The 19,193-nt window shown below is 25.0% G+C and overlaps 4 protein-coding genes across 6 annotated transcripts; 2 read left to right on the top strand and 2 right to left on the bottom strand.

Moving 5' to 3' along the window:
* The first annotated feature begins 856 nt into the window (after positions 1-856).
* Positions 857-4,339, top strand: LOC107996713 (zinc finger protein 32-like). Its single transcript, XM_017054884.3, has 3 exons — positions 857-1,141; positions 1,368-1,583; positions 1,760-4,339. Exons 2-3 carry the CDS (start codon positions 1,368-1,370, stop codon positions 2,627-2,629), a joined length of 1,086 nt encoding a protein of 361 aa, XP_016910373.1. The 5' UTR covers positions 857-1,141; the 3' UTR covers positions 2,630-4,339.
* A 28-nt stretch (positions 4,340-4,367) lies between these two features.
* Positions 4,368-6,887, bottom strand: LOC107996869 (8-oxo-dGDP phosphatase NUDT18). Its single transcript, XM_062070970.1, has 4 exons — positions 6,257-6,887; positions 5,416-5,944; positions 4,715-4,820; positions 4,368-4,636 (listed from the first exon to the last, which is right to left on the bottom strand). Exons 1-4 carry the CDS (start codon positions 6,357-6,359, stop codon positions 4,397-4,399), a joined length of 978 nt encoding a protein of 325 aa, XP_061926954.1. The 5' UTR covers positions 6,360-6,887; the 3' UTR covers positions 4,368-4,396.
* Positions 6,289-9,403, top strand: LOC107996867 (membrane-bound transcription factor site-2 protease). 3 transcript variants are annotated; one of them, XM_062070969.1, is made up of 7 exons: positions 6,895-7,112; positions 7,290-7,568; positions 7,778-8,128; positions 8,418-8,576; positions 8,670-8,927; positions 9,026-9,115; positions 9,237-9,403. In XM_062070969.1, exons 1-7 carry the CDS (start codon positions 7,038-7,040, stop codon positions 9,252-9,254), a joined length of 1,230 nt encoding a protein of 409 aa, XP_061926953.1. In that variant the 5' UTR covers positions 6,895-7,037; the 3' UTR covers positions 9,255-9,403. The 3 variants fall into 3 exon arrangements, with proteins under 3 accessions (XP_061926952.1, XP_061926953.1, XP_016910659.1); XM_062070968.1 differs by lacking the exon at positions 6,895-7,112 and adding an exon at positions 6,289-6,359 and having other exon boundaries at positions 9,026-9,403; XM_017055170.3 differs by having other exon boundaries at positions 6,970-7,112; positions 9,026-9,403.
* Positions 9,404-9,411: 8 nt separating this feature from the next.
* Positions 9,412-11,325, bottom strand: LOC107996868 (transcription initiation factor IIA subunit 2). The gene is made up of 5 exons (XM_017055172.3): positions 11,214-11,325; positions 10,744-11,096; positions 10,373-10,477; positions 10,138-10,267; positions 9,412-9,967 (listed from the first exon to the last, which is right to left on the bottom strand). The coding sequence occupies exons 2-5, from the start codon at positions 10,813-10,815 to the stop codon at positions 9,936-9,938; spliced, it is 339 nt and encodes a 112-aa protein (XP_016910661.1). The 5' UTR covers positions 10,816-11,096; positions 11,214-11,325; the 3' UTR covers positions 9,412-9,935.
* Positions 11,326-19,193: the final 7,868 nt, after the last annotated feature.

The following is a 19,193-nucleotide window of genomic DNA, read 5'->3' as shown; positions in this document are numbered from 1 at the left end:
TGTATATATATATATATATATATATATAGATTTATATATATATATAGAATTTTACGATACTAGGATCTTACTAAGTTTGTAAAACAAAATAGAATTCCTGAAGTGAATGATGATAAATACGATAATAAATAGCGCACTCTATACGGAAAGTGAGTAGATTAAATTTGATTAAAAAAAAAATATATTTATAAATATTATTAATTTATTTATATAATTAAATATATAATTAAAATTATTAAATTTTAAATAAATTTTCACATATGTATTCTTTTTTTTTTAATAAAAATAACAAAAATAAAATAATTAACATTTTAAAATATTCTTTATAGAATAAATATTTTTATAACTTATTTGATATTGTAGATAAAGAGAAAGAAAAAAAGATACTATTTATATATTATTTTTATAAACGTAATTAAAAATTATAGTTTAATCAAATATTAAATTAATAAAAATAAAAGACATTTTAAATAAAATTATAAATATATGATATGAATATATATATATTGATTTCTTGATTTATATATTAATATTTATAAATATTTATATATTAATTTTTTATTCACATATATTACATATATTTTATATTTTATTGATTTTATAATAAATTTTATATAAAAATTTTTAATTTTAATTTACTTGAAATTGAAATCTTAAATGAAAAAATTTTATTTTTTTTTTAATTTATTTTTTTATATAAAATTATCTTTTATGTGATTGTATTATTTGTTCGGAGATTTAATATATATATTAAATCTATTTTAAATTTAAAAGTATTTAAAATATTTACTTAGGTGTAAAAGGTAATAAAATTCAAAAATTAGTAATTTAGCCCTCCAAAAGATAGTAGTTTTCCTAGATGGCACTGTTGGTGATATAAAAAATTTACATTATTTATGAAATAAATTGAACTTTTTAATGTAATAAAACAGCCCTTTAATTATTTGATATATTGATATTTTACAAAAATGTTTATAAATAACTATTTCTTTGAACAAGATACATGTAATAAATAAATGTGTTTAAGTGACAGTGTATGTCAGTCATGTTGTTTGTTTTAAAATTGATTTTTTGACTAAACTATGAAGAATTGAAACTTATAGCGCAGTGATTATTACTTTTAAAATATCTTTTTTTAAATGTACGTGTATTTTATATAAATTTTAAATGTTTATTTATTTGTCTTGTAAATAATTATTCAATATTAATAATTTTGAATTTCTAATTAAAAAAATATCTTCTCCTTGAAATATAGCCTTTTTATTTTGATAAATCAATTAATAAATTAAAATTCTTCTAATTATTTTTAATAAATAACATAAAATATTATTAATTTTAATTATTTTTTAATATGTGTACATGTATAGATGTTTCATCCTTTACAAATAAAACATGAATGTATGAGAATAGAAGATGTTAACTCTGATGATAAAGTTAATGCTCCAAATAATTCCAAATATTCATTTATTGAAGAAGATTATAAATATAATGAATTATCACAATTTTGGAATCATACACAGTTATCTAATGAGATACATTCAAAAAATCAAATCCATGGTCAATGTAATTTATTTCAAACTGAAGTGGGTTTTATAATTTCAATAAATATTATAAATATTTAAAAATATATAATTTTATTTAAAATTATACATTATTTGATTTATTAATTTATTAAATTCAAATAATTATAAATATAAATTCATACAATTTATGCAATATTCTAAATTAAGAAACTAATCATAAATGTTAAATATTTTAGGAAAATAATTCATTAGCATATATGAAAAATTATATACAAAATAATACAATTTTTCAAGTTAATCAGGAAGAAAGTTTGAATCAAATGAATCAAAGACATCATATAGATATGACTCAAAAAACTGAACAATCACAATTTCCTCAAATCAATAATATACAATCAACAAAATTTGTAAATCAAATAGTAACAATTTCTGAGCCTATATCTCCTACAAAATCTAATCGTCCTGGAAGACCATCTAAAAATTCTTCAGAATTAAATATAGGAAAAAAACTTAAATGTCAATGTGAAATATGTTTTAAAGAATTTGGACATAAAAGTAATTTATTTATACATATGAGAACTCATAATGGAGAACGGCCTTATAAATGTAATCAATGTGGGAAATGTTTTACCCATAGTGGAAATTTAGCTATCCATATGAGGACACATTCTGGTGAAAGACCTTATGGTTGTCAAATATGTGGAAAAATGTTTAGTCATAGTGGAAACTTATCAACACATTTAAGAACTCATTCAGGTATAAAACCATATAAATGTGCCGTATGTGGTAAAGAATTTAGACATAGTGGAAATTTATCAATTCATGAAAGGATACATTCTGGAATTAAACCATTTCAATGTAAAGTTTGTGGAAAAGACTTTTATCATAGTGGAAATTTAACAACTCATATGAAAAAACATATTATAAATATTAACACTAACATTAATCAGTATGATAATGAAAAACAAGAAATGAGTGGTGTAGTAAATCTTAATACAACTAGAAGTTCATTCAATAATTTACCACTAACTCAAACTACTGATATTAAAATAATGTCTAATATAAACAATATTGTTCCTATAAAAAATGAAAGTAATGATGAATAAACTAATAGTAAACTATTCTAACACAATTAAAATTTTGCCATTAACAAAAACTTTAATATACTGAGTAAATATATTAATGATAGTTCAATTTATAAATTTATTTTGTAACTATAATTACTGTAAAAATGTATTATCAGAGTTTAAATTTTGTAATAATTATTATTAACATCATATCAATGATTATGAGTATATAAATATATATTTTTTTATATGTAAGTTTTATATTATAAAAAGTAAGACCTATTTAGATAATATATAATATGTAATCATGTTATAACTATATGAATATAATTAAAAATATGTGCAATTTTATATAATACATTAAGCATTTATATAAGTTTATTTACATATATATATATAATTTTTTATTTTATTATTTATGTATATGTGTAATGCTTATTCAAATATTAAATATTTAAAAAACTCTTATTATATATATTCTATTTTAAAGAATGTAATATGAAAAAAATATACTAAATATATACTTTTTTGTACAAAATTTATTTTTATTATTATTATGTATAAAAAAATCGAAAGTATACTGAAAAATTTTGTATAAATAATTATATAGTAATTCTGTGATATTTAAAATTTTTAAATTTGATATAGATATTTTATATTCATTTTCTTGATATATTTTCTACTTTTCAATAAATATAAAGTATTCAATAAATATTAAATAAATTTTTATAAAAATTTTGATTTATTAATGTATTTATTTATGTGATATATAGGAATTATTAAGTTTAATTACTAATTAAATTAAGTTATAATTAATATTTTTTATTTCAATTATTACATTGTTAATAAATAATATATACTATAAAAAATTGCTTATTATTACATAAAGACCTCAAAAAATTAAAAAAAAATGTAATTTAAGTAACATTAAAAATAATTTCAAATTTTTTTGTTATTAAATACGATACATTTTCATAATATAACATATATATTTAATATATATATTTATTACTATTACTAATATTTTTCGAGTTTAAATATAACAATTATTTTATAACTTTATATATATATATATATATATATATATATATATGTATATATATTTTACGTACATATATTTGAAATATTTCTTTGTAATACACAAAAATAAATTTCTATAATGTGTCAATTTTCCAATTTTTCTAGATTATGATTATTTTCATAAAAATTTTTACATAAGTCTTAAAATTGAAGTAGAGATCTTCAACAATTTTTGGTAACAACTGGAAGTTTTTATAACTTCTTTTTAATAAAATAAAATAATATATATAATTCATATATAATAAGCATTAATATATAATATCATATTATGTAAAATTAATTATTTAATTAATATTATAAAGTTTTAGAAATATTATGAAGTCAAAAAATTACATATTATTATTTATTCTTGTTAAAAAATCATTGGTATAGACTAGGAAAAATGTAAACGTGTGACATAAATATTTTTTAAATTAAAAATTATTAGATATTTCTAATATGAGATAAGTATATCTGATTTGTGTATGCGTACATATAAAATTATGTGCATATGTGCATGTATATATATTATTTTGTTTTCAATTACAAAATTTACAACAAGTAATAATTAAAAAATTGTTAATTATATTTTTGGAAATAATTATAAAAATTTAATTAAATGCATAATTTTAATCAAAATATAATATACTAATTCAAAATGTTTTTACTTTAAAAAAAAATAAATTAAAATTTGAAATGCAATTATGTTATACACATCTAATGTGCACTTAGATTATATATATTTGATTATCGTATTACACTTAAAGGCACGGTCATATTTCGCGGTAATCGATGAGTGATACTCGTAGCAAGATTTTCGGGCAATTCGTACCAAATAAATTTTTCATTAGCAGGTACATTTTCCACAGGTAACTTAAATGAAACTAATAATGTTAAACAAAGTCCATCTCCTCCTTGTCCTCCACTAAATTCTAGAGAAACTACTCCATGTGGTTTATGTTGTGCTACTTCATTTCCAAATAATTCCTAAATAATTTATATCAAATAACAGTATAAAATTATTTATATTATAATATATAATATATATTTAAAATAAAAATTTACCTTCATAAAATTATGTAGAGTTGAAAGAAGATTGCGATTTGGATTAATCTCACAAATTGGTAAATGAAATGGCATTGCATTTGATACAAGAATATGCAATTTATTCCTGTTGATAAAATATATATATAATTATATATTAATTTATAGATAAAAAGATGATAAAATAATAATTTTTGATAAATATTTTCACTGCAATCAAATATGTTATTTACAGAAAAATATTAATTTATTTACATTTTTTATTAGTCAAATTTATAATTACATAATTAAAATATAATTAGTAATATATATATTATAATAAAATTTATATTATTATTATATATTATTATATTAAGTATTATAATAATTAATAATAAATCTAAGAGTATTAATTGTGATTTAATTGTAAAAATCTAAATTGTTAGTATTATGAGTTTTAACAGAAATGATAAAAATAAAAAATTATATTTAATGTTATAAATGTATATGTACAAGTGCATGTGCATGTAAGTGTACCTACTATACTCCAACCTAAGCCTTCATCCATATTCAGTCATAATCAGATTGTTGCTGTTCTGTTATGAAAACTATCACCAGTGACCTTACTGAAAGCGTAAATACTAAAGAATCAAGCATAAGCAGTGATATACTTAAAAATAAATTTCAAACTTTCAGTGTAAAATAAAGTTAAATAAAATATGTTTCAAATGAATATAACTTACGTTGCTCTTTTCTTTGAGGTGATTATTAGTCGTAATAATAATTTGTTTAATGGTGTACTAATTGGCATTAAATTTGGATGTTGTGAAACATCTTTATTCATATAAAGTTTACCTCTTTCTATCAAAGATACAATATCATGTGATCTGAGTGTTAAATCATTTATATTACTTATCCAACATGCTTGTAATGATTCTTTATTTGCTTCTTCTAATGTTTTCAATTTACCACCAATTATTTTGCCAGTAAATACAAATCGAAACCATGAACCAGTTGCACATTCTATTAATATCAATGTTTCTGGTTGTAATATAAGTCCTGTTTCTTCTAAAACTTCTCTTTTAACAGCATCTAATAAATTTTCATTAGGTTCAACTCGACCAGCAGGTAAATACCATTTTCCATTACAATTAGATTTAGCTTCTTGCATCATTAATATTTCTCCTTGATTATTTATTATTACTGCAGCAACAATATATGTTACAGTTTTTTGACAAATTGGTATATAAGTACTAGATACTCCTGTTTCTCCTATATTTTTTATTATATATTATTAATAATAAATAATGATTATATATGATAATAATGATAATAAATGATTACGTAAAAAAAAATTAAGATTATCAAGAATTCATTTAAATCAAGATTAAATATATGAATTAAAAATTAAGAAGATTAAGTATTTTAGAATTTCTACCATATTTTTTATTTATATGTTTTATAACACTATATAAAATTAATATATATATATATAATATAAAATATTAACATATAAAATAATGTATAAAAATATCAATAAAATATTATTTTCGATATTTAATTATTTATAAATTTTATTTTTACCTATTTCATTTTGTGCGGTATGGATGATTTCATGCATATCATCAATTTCTAAAGGATGACCAGTTAACAATAATTCAATTTGTTTTTCGATAGTTAACGACATGTCAGTATAACAATAATAATTTTAAATTATGCACGAAATAAAAATTATTATTAAATATCAAATTATATATTAAATATCATATATCATTATTAATTTAATAAGTAAAGGTTATAAACAAAGTAAAAGTGATAATGATCAAATATAATCGAATGGTATTCTATTCTAGATGTATCTAAGTCATTATTATTCAGTCAAACTATTCTCATTCGTATTGAATTCCCTATGTAATATTTAAAAGTTTTTTTACAAAATAATGTATATATATATATATAAATATAATAAAAAACAAAAGAAAATACAAAAAAAATATTTAATAAAATAAAAATTGTTTCAACAGATAGAAGAATATATTTATAAAAATAAAAAAATAAATAATAAATTTAGTTTATAAACAAGCTAGTTTACAAAAAGTTTTTAAATTATTATGTATTATTTTAAAATTCAATGAATATTATTTTTTATATAAATGTAATCATACAAATAATAAATGCTATTATCTAGGGAATGCAACTGTCACAAAGTCATATTTTACTAGCATATTCGTATCAACTATATATATAAAAAATCAGATAGTTTTATACAAGTTATACGACCTGAAGTATAAAGAAACATTTACGTACAATACATAATGTAATATGAAAAGTGTTTATATAAAAAATAAAAATAAAATATTCGAAAATGGAAGTTTTAAATGTATTAATTATAATAGGTCTCATTCATTGTTCATTATTCTTTTTTGACACAATTTTTAAGGTATTTATTGAATGTATTTTCAAATATTTTTAGAATTATGAAAAAATAAATATTTATTTAAATTAAGTAATTAATAATTAATTTAAATAAATGAAATAATTATTTTGAAAAGAAATATTAATCTTAATAGTGATTTCAATTATATATCTTTAAATAATTATGAATTTTATTTTACAGACATGTTCACATTATCCTTACTTATATTTTTTGAAAAATACTGGTTTAGAAGTTCAAATATTACGAATAAAATGGTTTACTACAGCATTTAATCGTAAGATAATTAAATGGGGAATGGATCGTTCTAAATTTTGGACTGTTTGGTTTAATACAGGAGTGATTGTTAGTGTTATTATTTTACCTATTGCTACAATTGCAATTTTAAGAATGACATTCAATATATGGACTAATGGACCATCTATTGATAATACTAATTCTGAGTCTTTATTAGAACCTATGGTAATTATAATTTAATGTAACATTTAAATATTTATTTTAATAAGATAATTTTTAAAAATATTTTAATGAAATAAGTTCTTATAAGAAAATTATATTTTAAATTTAATTTTTTTTTCAATTTATAGTAAAAATATATCAAACATAAGTTATATTTAATAATATTTTTTTTTAATTTGTTTTATTAAATAATACATCTTTATTTTCTATAGTTACCTGGAATAGATGTGCCCTTTAATGAAATTGGATATTATATCATTACATTAGCAGTTTGCAGTATTATGCATGAGTTAGGACATGCATTGGCTGCAGCAAGAGAAGATGTTCAGCTATTTGGTTTAGGAATACTAATTGCATTTACAATACCTATAGCTTATGTACATATAAGTAGTGAACAACTTAGTTCATTACCATTAAAAAATCAACTAAGAGTTACTTGTGCAGGAATTTGGCATAATGTAGTACTTGCTACAGTGGCTGCCACCATTCTTATGCTTTCTACATGGTTGTGGGCACCATTTTATGCAGTGGGAAATGGAATTTATGTAAAAACTATTTTACCTGTAAGTTGATTAATCATGCATTTTAAACTGTCAAATTAATGTATATGAATTAATTAAATTATAAAATATATTTATAACATTAAAATGCTATAGCTTATTTTATAATATATATCTATTTTTTTTTAATGCTGGTAATCTTTGAAACAATGAATATATTAATAATTTTTATATTTTATAAATTTATTGTTTAATGTAAATAAAAAAATTGATTAATATAAAACTAATGATAAAATATAAAATTAGAAATTGTAAATTCTTTCTATAAAAATTTACATATATTAATTTATAGAATTCACCTGTATTAGGTCCTACAGGACTTCTTGAACAGGATGTAATATATGAGATAAATGACTGTTCTATAAAACATGCTGAGGACTGGTATGATTGTATATTAAATACAATTAATCAACCAGCTCTTGGATATTGTGTTAAACAATCATTTATTCAGGTAATATCTTTATGTATAATTTTTTTTAATATTATTCATTTTATTATTACATTAAATAAAAATTTCATTTTTATATTTCAAATCAATAAATAGGAATATGATGAATCAATTCCATCAAAACAAAAAACTAATGGTGTTATTAATTGTTGTACACCAGATAGTGAAGCAATTGGAAATTTATGTTTTGAATATATTGAAGGGCCTCAAGCAGCTCCTTTACATTTACCACCTCATTCCTGTCTTCCAGCTAGAATTATGATTAATCAGTCACAAAATTTTTGTCATGCTAGTTACCAATGCATATTTCATGATACTCATTGTTTAAGACCTTCCCTTGATAATATTACTAAGGTGTGTATATAAGAATAATTTGAAATTAGAAAAGCATCTAAATATTAATTAAATAAAATTGAAAATTAATTTATTTAACAAATTTATTTCTGTTATAGATTGTTCAAATAAAAAGAAAAGAAGGAAAGGATGTTTTATTTTTTGGATATCCAGCAGATATTTATCGGACAATTGATGTATCTGATTGGGTACCTAAATACTCATTCTTAAATCCTAAATTACCAGAAGTTTTAACTCTTCTTTGTAAATACATTACGATATTTTCTGCGGGATTAGCAGTTATTAATATCGTGCCTTGTTTCTTTCTAGATGGACAATATATCATAAATATACTTATACTTTATTTATTAAATTTTACACCTCATAATAAGAATATTAGACAAACTGTTATATTAATGATAACAAGTATAGGTACATTACTTCTTACTATAAATTTATTGTATGTACTTATGAATAAATTATTATAAATAATGAAAGAATATTATTAATATTTAAAAGTTCTATTTATAATACAAAGTACTGTAATTACATTCTTATATAGCCTTAATGCCACTTTGTATCACTTAAATATTCTAATAAATCTTACAGTCTCGTTTAAAAAATTATTTACATCTTTGGAACAACAGATTGGACCACATAGGAAGATTATATTATACAATATATTTTTATATTTTTCAAGATAAGTTATAGTAAATATAATATGTAAAATCTATCCATTCCCAAGAAGGTACAATACAAAAATAAAGCTAATGCTAAGTTTTGATATGACAAAAAAGCAGTTAATATTTAAATATCTATTTTTTAACATAATATTATGATCATACTTTTAATAATATTTAAGATATAGTGTATAACAAAATTAAATTGTTATAAAATAAATGAAAATTATATATCTATATTGGATATATTATATGTATACTTTGTTTTGATTATCTATTATGAAATTTCTTTATAACTAGTATTTTTTTTATTTATAATATAATAATATATTCAAATGTGTAAGTGATGTTATCGCTTTGCGGCTGCATCTCCATCCAATGCTATAATATAAAAATTCAATAATTATCATAATACTTTCTAAAGATAACTAATTTTTTTTTTAATATAGACATATTGTAAATAATTTATAATTGTAATAATTAATAATAAATAATAAATAATTAATATTATAGATAATTATAAAAATAAGATTTCCTTATTGATTACTTACTTTTTCCATCACAAGCAACAATTTTAACTTTATCTACTATTGCAACTTCTTGAACTTCACGAAATTCAACATCATTAAGCATAAAAGTCCATACATTGTCACAAAATCTGTAAGTATTTAATTTACCAGCCTAAAAAATTTAAATAATTAGTAATATTTATAAAAAATATATATAAAAATTTAAATAATTATAATAATTATTATTTACAAATTAATTATATTACCTAATATTTACCTTAAATGTAAGTCGTGATTTAACTCTGGTTGCAAGTGCTTGATTTATTGCCTTATCAAATTGTAATAGTACTTTAATTGCTAATTGAGGTGTAATTTGTCCATACTATAATATTACACAAATTAAATATATTAGATTATACATACATTTAACTTATAATTAAAAAATTCTATTAAAAATTCATATTAAAATTAAAATTTATTGTTCATTTTAAATTTAAGATCATGATATTGTGTAAAAATATTAATGAAATATTAATGAAATGTTTTTTTTTTTAAATGAAATGTACATAATAAATTTTACATAATAATAAAAATAAAATTGATTAAGATTGATTGACAATCTTAACCTCAATATATTTTTACACTTACTTGAATCAATTCATCCAGACTTTCTTGTAATGTATTACCTAATGTTGTGTTTCGATATAATTGATAAGACATTGTCCTTAATATATAATAAGCACAATATTAAAGTAAATTAAGCTTTAATAATGCAACAATAAACTTCATGCGTAACGAAAATAGGAAACGATATTTGTTGATTAACTGTTGTTAGATAAAGTTGTGCATTACTTGAACGATATTTATATAAATGAATTCGTAATAGTAGAAAATGATATTGCCGATTGCGATAGATTTAAATTCAAGATATTGTTCAAAATTTGTTGTTTTCTTCAATACAAACTTTATACTATTATAATCATATCAAAATTACATTTATGCTAAAAGCGATTTTATTTATCATTAAGTTAGTGTTTTAAAAAATTAGAAAAAGATGTATAACATATCGTTTGATAAAAGAAACTACTAATGATAATTTATTCATTCAATAAACTTACTTAACTTTTCTTTTTTATATATAATTTTGAAAATTTTTATATAAAAGAATATTTTATAAAAGAAATTTATATTTTAACTATATTTTTTAGTACAAGTATAGTAATAATGGCATAGACAATATACAAAATAGATATAACATGTAATATTTTTTCGTGTCTTAAGAATTTAGGGCATAAACGTATGAATCTCTAGATATAAGTTCTTAGATATAAAATTCTTTTATATCTAGTCTATGTCGAGGATTATTTGATCCTCTTACCATTTTCACATCACGTACAACGTTATCGGTTCAGACTACAAAAAACGATAGTAGTGTTAATAGCGATTGAAATTAAAATCTGATTTCATTATTTACGTTTATTTCACGTTTAGAATTATATGGAATGATACTGCACAATAATCGAAAGTGTTTCATCTTTTTTAAAATACAAAATTATTTTGAAAAAAACATTATATTAATAATTAATTATTAAAATAAAGAAATAAATTAATTTTTTTTATAAAATAATTTATGATAAGTTATATATTTAATTAGTGTGAAATGCTATATAATTTCATATAATATTTTTTGAATGTATAATACTTACATGTTATAATATATATAGATATAAAAAATTCAAGAATAACATTTCTACCGAAAATATAAAATAAAAATGGTCAATACGGTAGATAACTGTAACATCAACGTGGCTTGCTTATCCCGCGAACTTTCCAAGTAGACACGTGATGCAACACTGCGGTAGTTCTGTTACAGCTCCCCACCATTTTCTGCGCAGCAAATCAAAATTTAGAGAGCAATTTTAAAACTTTCGTGAAATGCAAGTTATAACGGTAACGCGGTTATGTTAGTAATGATATATCAATTAATGTGACATATCTATTTTTGTGCTTAAAAATAAGAAAAAGAAAATATTTGAACATTTAAAGTGAATATTTTTTGTGATTGTTTTATTTTTAAATGTGAAATATATTAATGGAATTTAAAGAATGCTATAATATTGTTTTTGATGTATTAAATGTATACGTGCTTATTAATTTTGAATTTATTATGTCGTTATAAATGATGATTAATAATCGTATTTGGAATTTAATTGAGAAGTAAAGAAAGTAATATAAAAAAAGTTTATTAAAAGTTCAATGGTATGTTAATAGTATGTTAACTTATAATGAAAATTTATATTGGAAATATAAATTGCATAATAAATACTGGTTGTAAGAAATGCCAATGATATGTAAGATTCATATGCTAACATACATTTCATATTTTAGGCGCTATACAAAAAACTACATTAAATTATAAATCAAGAGCAAATATAATTATCTTTCTTCGAATTGAAATTCTATTTTGGTAAGTTTTTTTGCTTCTACATATATATAATTATTTTATGTAATTTTTAAAAATTTATTTTTAAACAATCTGATGAACATCTTTATTTTATTTTCTAAAATAAATTTATGTCAAGTTAATTAAATTTTAAAAAGCGTATTGGATATATATTTTAAAAATATGTTTTTGATAAAATACATATTTTTAAAAATTATAAAATTAGTTTTTTATTTGAGTTTTTTTTCATGAGATTTCGTATACTTTTCTTAAAAAATTAATTATAGAAAATGATATATAAAATCTATATTGTGCCTTAAATATTCTTTGCAATGAAACAGAATATTATTTAAATTATTTAATATTTTAAATACATTAAAATCGCAATATAAGCGTAAATTAAATTTTTAAATAATAAATATAGATTATTATACTTTTTATAGAATTTTTATTTTATTGTAAGAAAATTATATCACTGGATTTAAGATTAATACGATCATTCATGTCTTAGCATCTTCTTATAGGAAGAAATCCTTGTCATCACAAAGTCTTTTGTATCGTGCAACTTTTATTAGATAGGTTTTTCTTTGGCTTTCATAATTTCTCAGATGTTGTGCGTTGTGATAAAAATAATTCAGTTTTTTAACTTAAAGAATTTAAAAATTTGTATTCTTTTCTACTTATAATATGAATCATTATTAAAAATTTTTGTTAGGAAATTGAATATTATAAATTGTGTGTAAATAGAAAACAATTTTTGCTATTACTGAATTTAAATTAATAAATATATTTATTCTCAAATGGAGCTAATATCAACAATAAAGTTTTTACAAATTATAAGTTATTAATATTAATAATTAATATTAATAAATTATAAGTTATTAATTCTTTTTCCACAATGGTAATAAATTTCGTAATAAAACAAATAAAATTTTGCAATTTATATATGATATTAGTAATACATATTTATATATTTATAAACAATTGTATTATTATTCTATAAACTCTAATTTGTAATTTATAAATACATTAATTGATAAATTGATAAATTATTATGCAATATGACATATTGGTGGTAATAATTACATGCATCAATTGTTTAGAATTAGTTTCTCGTGTTCATGATTATTCATGTCTTTAAGAATTGATAAATTATGATAATAATGGTTAAATTTTAGATTGTATATATTTTATAATATATATATATATATATATATAATGTTTATATAATATATATAAACAATTGCATTAATATAATATAGTAGTACATTTGTTTTTATTATTATTAATTACTAACATTTTTAATATTCAAATGATGATTATCATGACAAAGTTTATAACAGCGAATTGAACTATATGAATTATAAAAGATAGTAGATAAAAGAAAAAATGCAATTACAAAAATGTATCATTAATTTTTTTTATTTTTATTCGATCAATAATATGAGACAAAAGTTTCTATTTAATAAGTAAGAATAAGTTCACTTTATTAATTCAGATAAGCAGGTATATATGAGAAGGGAAGTCTTTATTACTATCCAGCAAGTTTAGATGCCCAAGTAATTGCGGGTGAAAACTTTAGCGCGCGTGTAAAAGTTTTCTCGGTAAACCGAAAGAAGCAGAAAGTCTCTTGAGGTGGAAATGAATAGATAGTTTCCATGAATTTAGCTCACGAAAATTGTATTCCATCTCTTTACGAGTTTTATATTCCTTCAGATTTATTATTATCGTATCACTTGAAAACGTATCGTAAGATTCAAATGATTCTTTGAGCATTCTTTATATTTGATTCAATTAAAGGTGTGAAATTTTTAATCCTGATCGCTTTTTAGTCGTATAAAAGGTGTTGATCAAAGGTATGAAAAGAGTACTCGACTTTGATAGAATCTTCAGCAATATCGCAATATATTAATAGAAGTTATTTAAATGTTCCCTCGCAAATGGTTCGTCGTTTATATCTCTCTGTGTATATTGCATCGATTGAACTCTTCAGTGATTCAAATTGTTGATCGTTGATATTCGAATAAACCAACGACACGTACCAATCAGTCTTTCGCGCGCACACACAATTACTCACCATGTCGAGATCTCACAGGTTGAAGCGAAGTAAAAGTCAATTAAGTCGATATAAACGTAACGAATGGTAACAATGGAAATAAAGAAACGAGTCGGACAAGATCAAAATATAACAGGATACAAGAAAAAAAATCGTAGTAGCTTTTGCGTAAATGAGGTTAAAAAAAAAGTAACCAATGAAGAAAATTAATAGATTTTATCGTGATAAAATTTTTGAAAATAATAACAAAATTATAGAACTTATGAAATAAGTATGCATATCAAATTATCTACCCTTCTTCAAAGTTTGTATCCATCTGTAAAGAATAGGATAGAAAAGAAAAAGGAAATGCAGAAAGAAAGAGAGATTTTAAAGGATAGAGGAAACGAGAGAAGATAAGGTCGCGAAATACACAATGGAAGATGCGTATAGTAGGATTCGAGGTCCAGTTTGTTGAAGGAGGACATTGAACGGAACAAGTTGGCCATGCGATAAAACGAGATACTCGCATCGATCGGATTTCACTGTGTAGGAGTGCAATGAAAAGCATCTTTAAGAGTAGTATAGCGCATCTCGAAGAGGGGTTGAGGTTGGTTCGGGGTGATGGTGGGTTGTAGGGAACGCACGGTACGGGGAAGATTCCACGAGACTATTTATATAGCTTGCTATCCAGAAAGTTTGCAAGAACAATTTATTACGGATATACGTACCATTTAGAGACGCCAAAGTTATTATGACAGAGAACTTTATCTGTGATAAAGGGAATGGGGGGAGGGGAGGTAGACTTCGTTATTCAATCGATGGAAGTTGAAAGTGCTGGATATAATAGCAGAGGGAACGAAAGAGTCTTTTCTTCTTTTGCGAATCTGATGAAACTGTTTTCTATATATAAATTTAGATAAGTCTATTGCAACGTGAGCAGTCTATTTAAATCGATTCTTCTAAAGGCTGCTCGAAATATGTTACATTAAAGTGAACTTTTTATTTGAAACAAAATTTTGATAACGTATTTAAAAACATTCTAGAAATTTTCGATCAAATCTCGTCGATAAAAAGAGAACAAGATTCTGCAATGGAAAACTCTTTTTTTTGACATTATTTAGTATAGAGTTATATCATATGATATGCATATTCTTTGCAAGTCATAATTTAATTAGTCTTATTCGCATTTTAACATCGAAACGATTTTCATTTTATCAAAACAACAATATATTTTTGCAAATATTATTAAAAGGAATCTAATTAATTCAATTATATATGAAAAAAATCGATGAGAACGAATTTTATCGTGAAAAATACAAAGATATTTTTCAAATTTATATCACGTCTCTTTAGAAATAACTCGTACTACTTTCCGTAAATTTATCAAATGTAGAAAATATGTATTTCCCATTGAAAGGGTGAAAAATGATAGCACTTTTCTTATCCCTTTGTGGATCAGAAGAGTAGAAATAGCTTATTATTTTATATTGTTCAAGAACAAAGACGCAACACAATTTCCTTTAATTGCAGAGGAATTAAGTTTGCAGACGCGTCGTCGGATAAACATCGTCGAAATAATAATCTTTCGATTTTTTTTGTTGAATCAAAATCGTGCTCCGAATAGCTTCGTATCCGTCGAAAATTGTATCGAATACCAACGATTATCGAAAAACGATACGACTGGCAACGCTTCGAATCGAGTTCTCATAGAAGAAACGAAATCCGTGAAGACAGTGAAAGATGTACAAGTACGGGAAATGATCGTGTAAGAAATGAGGATATCCACTTGTTACGTCGCAGAAACTTCAACGGTTTGTGATATGAGGATAAGGAGGTAGCTAGCTAAGTTGGGAGAAACGCGACTAGTGGGACGGAGACGGAAGTCGGTAGGAAAGGAAAATGGGAATATCCGTATGTCGAAAGAGATAAGTGAAACGGCGATTGAGCTCGGTGGGAAAGAGAAAAAGGCACGACGATGAGCGTCGCCGTTGCCAGGGCAATGAATCGCAGATTGACGCAGGCGTCACGACGTCCGGCCACGCGCACACCCCGTTTTCTCTTCCCTTCCACCCTTGTCGAAGCGTGCCACTGCTTAAGGCATGCACACTACAATAGACGTTTTCTCGTTCGACGCAGTCGGTTGGACTTATGAGATTTACCGCATTATGATTCACATGTAAAATTTTTCTGACGTGGAAAGTGTTGGTTCGCTGCTTTTCACGGATTCTTCGATCCGTGCGACGTATTTGGAAAAGTTTTTTCTATTTTTTTGAACATCGAAGAATATCGTGGAATCAGATCAAATCATGTTCCGTGCTACTCAAAGATTAGAATCGCATAAATTTTTGATTAAATTATTTTTATTCGATTTTGAAAATAGTAATTTTTATTCTCCTAAATTTTTATTATCAATGAGTTGGTTGAATATTTTTTTTTTTTATAAGAAAGTTGCGCCGTTTGTTCGAAAATTTTTCAATTGCAATAAAACTTAATATTAGTTTGTACGAAAATTTTTCATAGTTAAGGATTCTCAAGAGCATCAATTTGAATCGATTAATTTTTTCATGCAAAGTTTTATCAAGTTGCGAGAAAAGATTTCGCATCGAATTTTTATTTGATTATACAATTGTTTGTTTATTATACAATTATGATAATATATTTACATCTAGTGTATTACACAGCTATAATAGCGCATTAACATCCGCAATACGATCTAATCTGTGTTCGTGAATGCATTAAATTTGCTGTATACGTCGAAAATTTACGTTGATCAAACACCTTGCCTTGTGTACACGCGTCTGATAAATCACTGTCGTAGTTATATTAATGTCTGATTCAACGCGACCTACTGCCTGAAAGTAAAATCTATATCGTTCGGTTTACGAGATGGCAACGCTATACGAACTGAGGAAATTATGTCGACTGTATATTCGACAACGTCCCAACCCATTTGTAATCAAAAAAATTGCAAAACGATTTTCAAGCATTCGTATAAAAAGTGCAGGCACGAATTAAGCTGGCTCGTCGTCGAGTTTCTGAATCGGTACTTAACACGATGGTTTCAGCACCGCTTTGCCTGAAGTTCGGTCCATTTATGCGCGAACAGAGAGAGGCGATGAAAAAGAAAAGGGTACAGAGGGTGGTGTAGAAAGAGAGAGAGAGAGAGAGAAAGAGAGAGAGAGAGAGAGAGATGAGGTGTTGTAGCGTTAGCGAATATTCGTGAGAATGTACTTTAGACTGTAACGCGCATTCCCAGGACAAGAAACGAACGGGCAAGTTAGCAAGCGAAAGGGGATAAAGATAGAAAAGATCCGCGCGCGCGGAATATAGCGTATGTCGTCGCGACAGCGTCGACGTTGTCTGTGCCTCTCTGGTGGGGAGCTGGAAAAGTTGTGTGAAACTTGAAGGAGAACTAGAGAAGGAAGCGTAGGATATATGAAGGAAAGAGAAACAGCGGTGTCCAACCGGGGAGAATTGGAATGAAAGGAGGGATGGATCTGGTGGTGGTGAAACATCATAGATGTGTAGAGAATCTCGTTGTCAGTGTTGGTAAACGTCGAAAAGACGAAGGTAACGGCATGGTGGATGTCGGTGGTGGTAGACTAGCGATAGTGTTGGTACCGTTGGCGGTAGTGGTGGTGGTGATGGTGGTGGTGGCAGCGTGTCCCGACGCCGGGAAAGTTTCGCTGAGAAGCGCGCGGAGTGCGAGAACGCGGCGCGAGCAAGATAGGTGAACGGAGAAAGAGGACAAGAGCGAGAATGTATTTGAGGAAGCGAGAGAGCAAAGGGGATGGAGAATGAGAGTGAGTTTGGAGCGAGTCCGGAGGACGGCAACACGGTGCGGGCAAGGTTTTCGTCTCCAGTTCCCGCTAAGCGGCCGATAGGATTGGAACGAGTTGGCTGTATACGCGGTTACACACGCGGGGTAACGTCCAGGTAGCGTGCGCGGTATAACGGTGGTTGTTATAGCGCGAAAGACACACGCGGTACGCGCTACCGACGGAACGGACCGGCCCGTGCTAGCGTGTGTGACCGACCGAGCGCTGCCGGTAATAACGAGCGTAATGGAGTACTATAGTAGTAGTGGGGGATTCTTGCACGAGTTACGCGTGCTGCTACCGCGGTACTCGAGTTCACGCGTGGCACTACGGCCGCAGAAGACCACGAACGAGCGAGGTCGTCGGAGCGCAGACTGCGTCCTTCTTTTCCTTCCTACTTCCTATCTTCTTTCACCCCTTACACCCTCCAACTTCTCCACCTCCACCTCCTACATCTTCTCTCGGCCTCCTCTTTCTCTTGCTTTTCCTTCGCCAACTCCTACTCTCCCTATTTTATCTCTCTCTTTCTCGTATTCTCTACCCCTAGTGAGATATTGATTTCCCTTAGCTGACTCCCACGAGGGCAAGCGGCAGGCAACCAGGTACGGCTACCTCCGCAAATAGACAGCCTCCGACAATGAGAAGGGAATCATCGCATGTATCGAGAGTATGCATTTTCCAAGTTTCAGCGGTTCAACATTCCTGCCGTCGAAAATGATCCGGTTCGACACTTCCTCGCCTCGAACGGTTGTCGCGCTCTTTGTACCGCTCTCGAACGGTGCCGCGCTCTTCTCTACGT

The sequence above is a fragment of the Apis cerana genome, linkage group LG2 (assembly GCF_029169275.1).
Source record: "Apis cerana isolate GH-2021 linkage group LG2, AcerK_1.0, whole genome shotgun sequence".
NCBI classification, from domain to species: domain Eukaryota; kingdom Metazoa; phylum Arthropoda; class Insecta; order Hymenoptera; family Apidae; genus Apis; species Apis cerana.
Note: the sequence above shows the minus strand (reverse complement) of the source record. Positions and strands in the feature narration are given on the sequence as shown.

What these genes read in the sequence shown, in the direction of transcription:
- LOC107996869 (XM_062070970.1), bottom strand. Translation starts at nt 6,359, where the DNA reads ATGTCGTTAACTATCGAAAAACAAATTGAATTATTGTTAACTGGTCAT. An exon ending in TACCGCACAAAATGAAATAG is followed by an intron (nt 5,945 to 6,256) that starts GTAAAAATAAAA and finishes TAAAAAATATAG; the next exon opens with GAGAAACAGGAGTATCTAGT. An exon ending in CTCTACATAATTTTATGAAG is followed by an intron (nt 4,637 to 4,714) that starts GTAAATTTTTAT and finishes TAAATTATTTAG; the next exon opens with GAATTATTTGGAAATGAAGT.
- LOC107996713 (XM_017054884.3), top strand. Translation starts at nt 1,368, where the DNA reads ATGTTTCATCCTTTACAAATAAAACATGAATGTATGAGAATAGAAGAT. An exon ending in GTAATTTATTTCAAACTGAA is followed by an intron (nt 1,584 to 1,759) that starts GTGGGTTTTATA and finishes TAAATATTTTAG; the next exon opens with GAAAATAATTCATTAGCATA.
- LOC107996868 (XM_017055172.3), bottom strand. Translation starts at nt 10,815, where the DNA reads ATGTCTTATCAATTATATCGAAACACAACATTAGGTAATACATTACAA. An exon ending in AATCACGACTTACATTTAAG is followed by an intron (nt 10,268 to 10,372) that starts GTAAATATTAGG and finishes TAAATTTTTTAG; the next exon opens with GCTGGTAAATTAAATACTTA. An exon ending in TGTTGCTTGTGATGGAAAAA is followed by an intron (nt 9,968 to 10,137) that starts GTAAGTAATCAA and finishes TTTATATTATAG; the next exon opens with CATTGGATGGAGATGCAGCC.
- LOC107996867 (XM_017055170.3), top strand. Translation starts at nt 7,038, where the DNA reads ATGGAAGTTTTAAATGTATTAATTATAATAGGTCTCATTCATTGTTCA. An exon ending in TTTTTGACACAATTTTTAAG is followed by an intron (nt 7,113 to 7,289) that starts GTATTTATTGAA and finishes TTTATTTTACAG; the next exon opens with ACATGTTCACATTATCCTTA. An exon ending in TTAAACAATCATTTATTCAG is followed by an intron (nt 8,577 to 8,669) that starts GTAATATCTTTA and finishes ATCAATAAATAG; the next exon opens with GAATATGATGAATCAATTCC.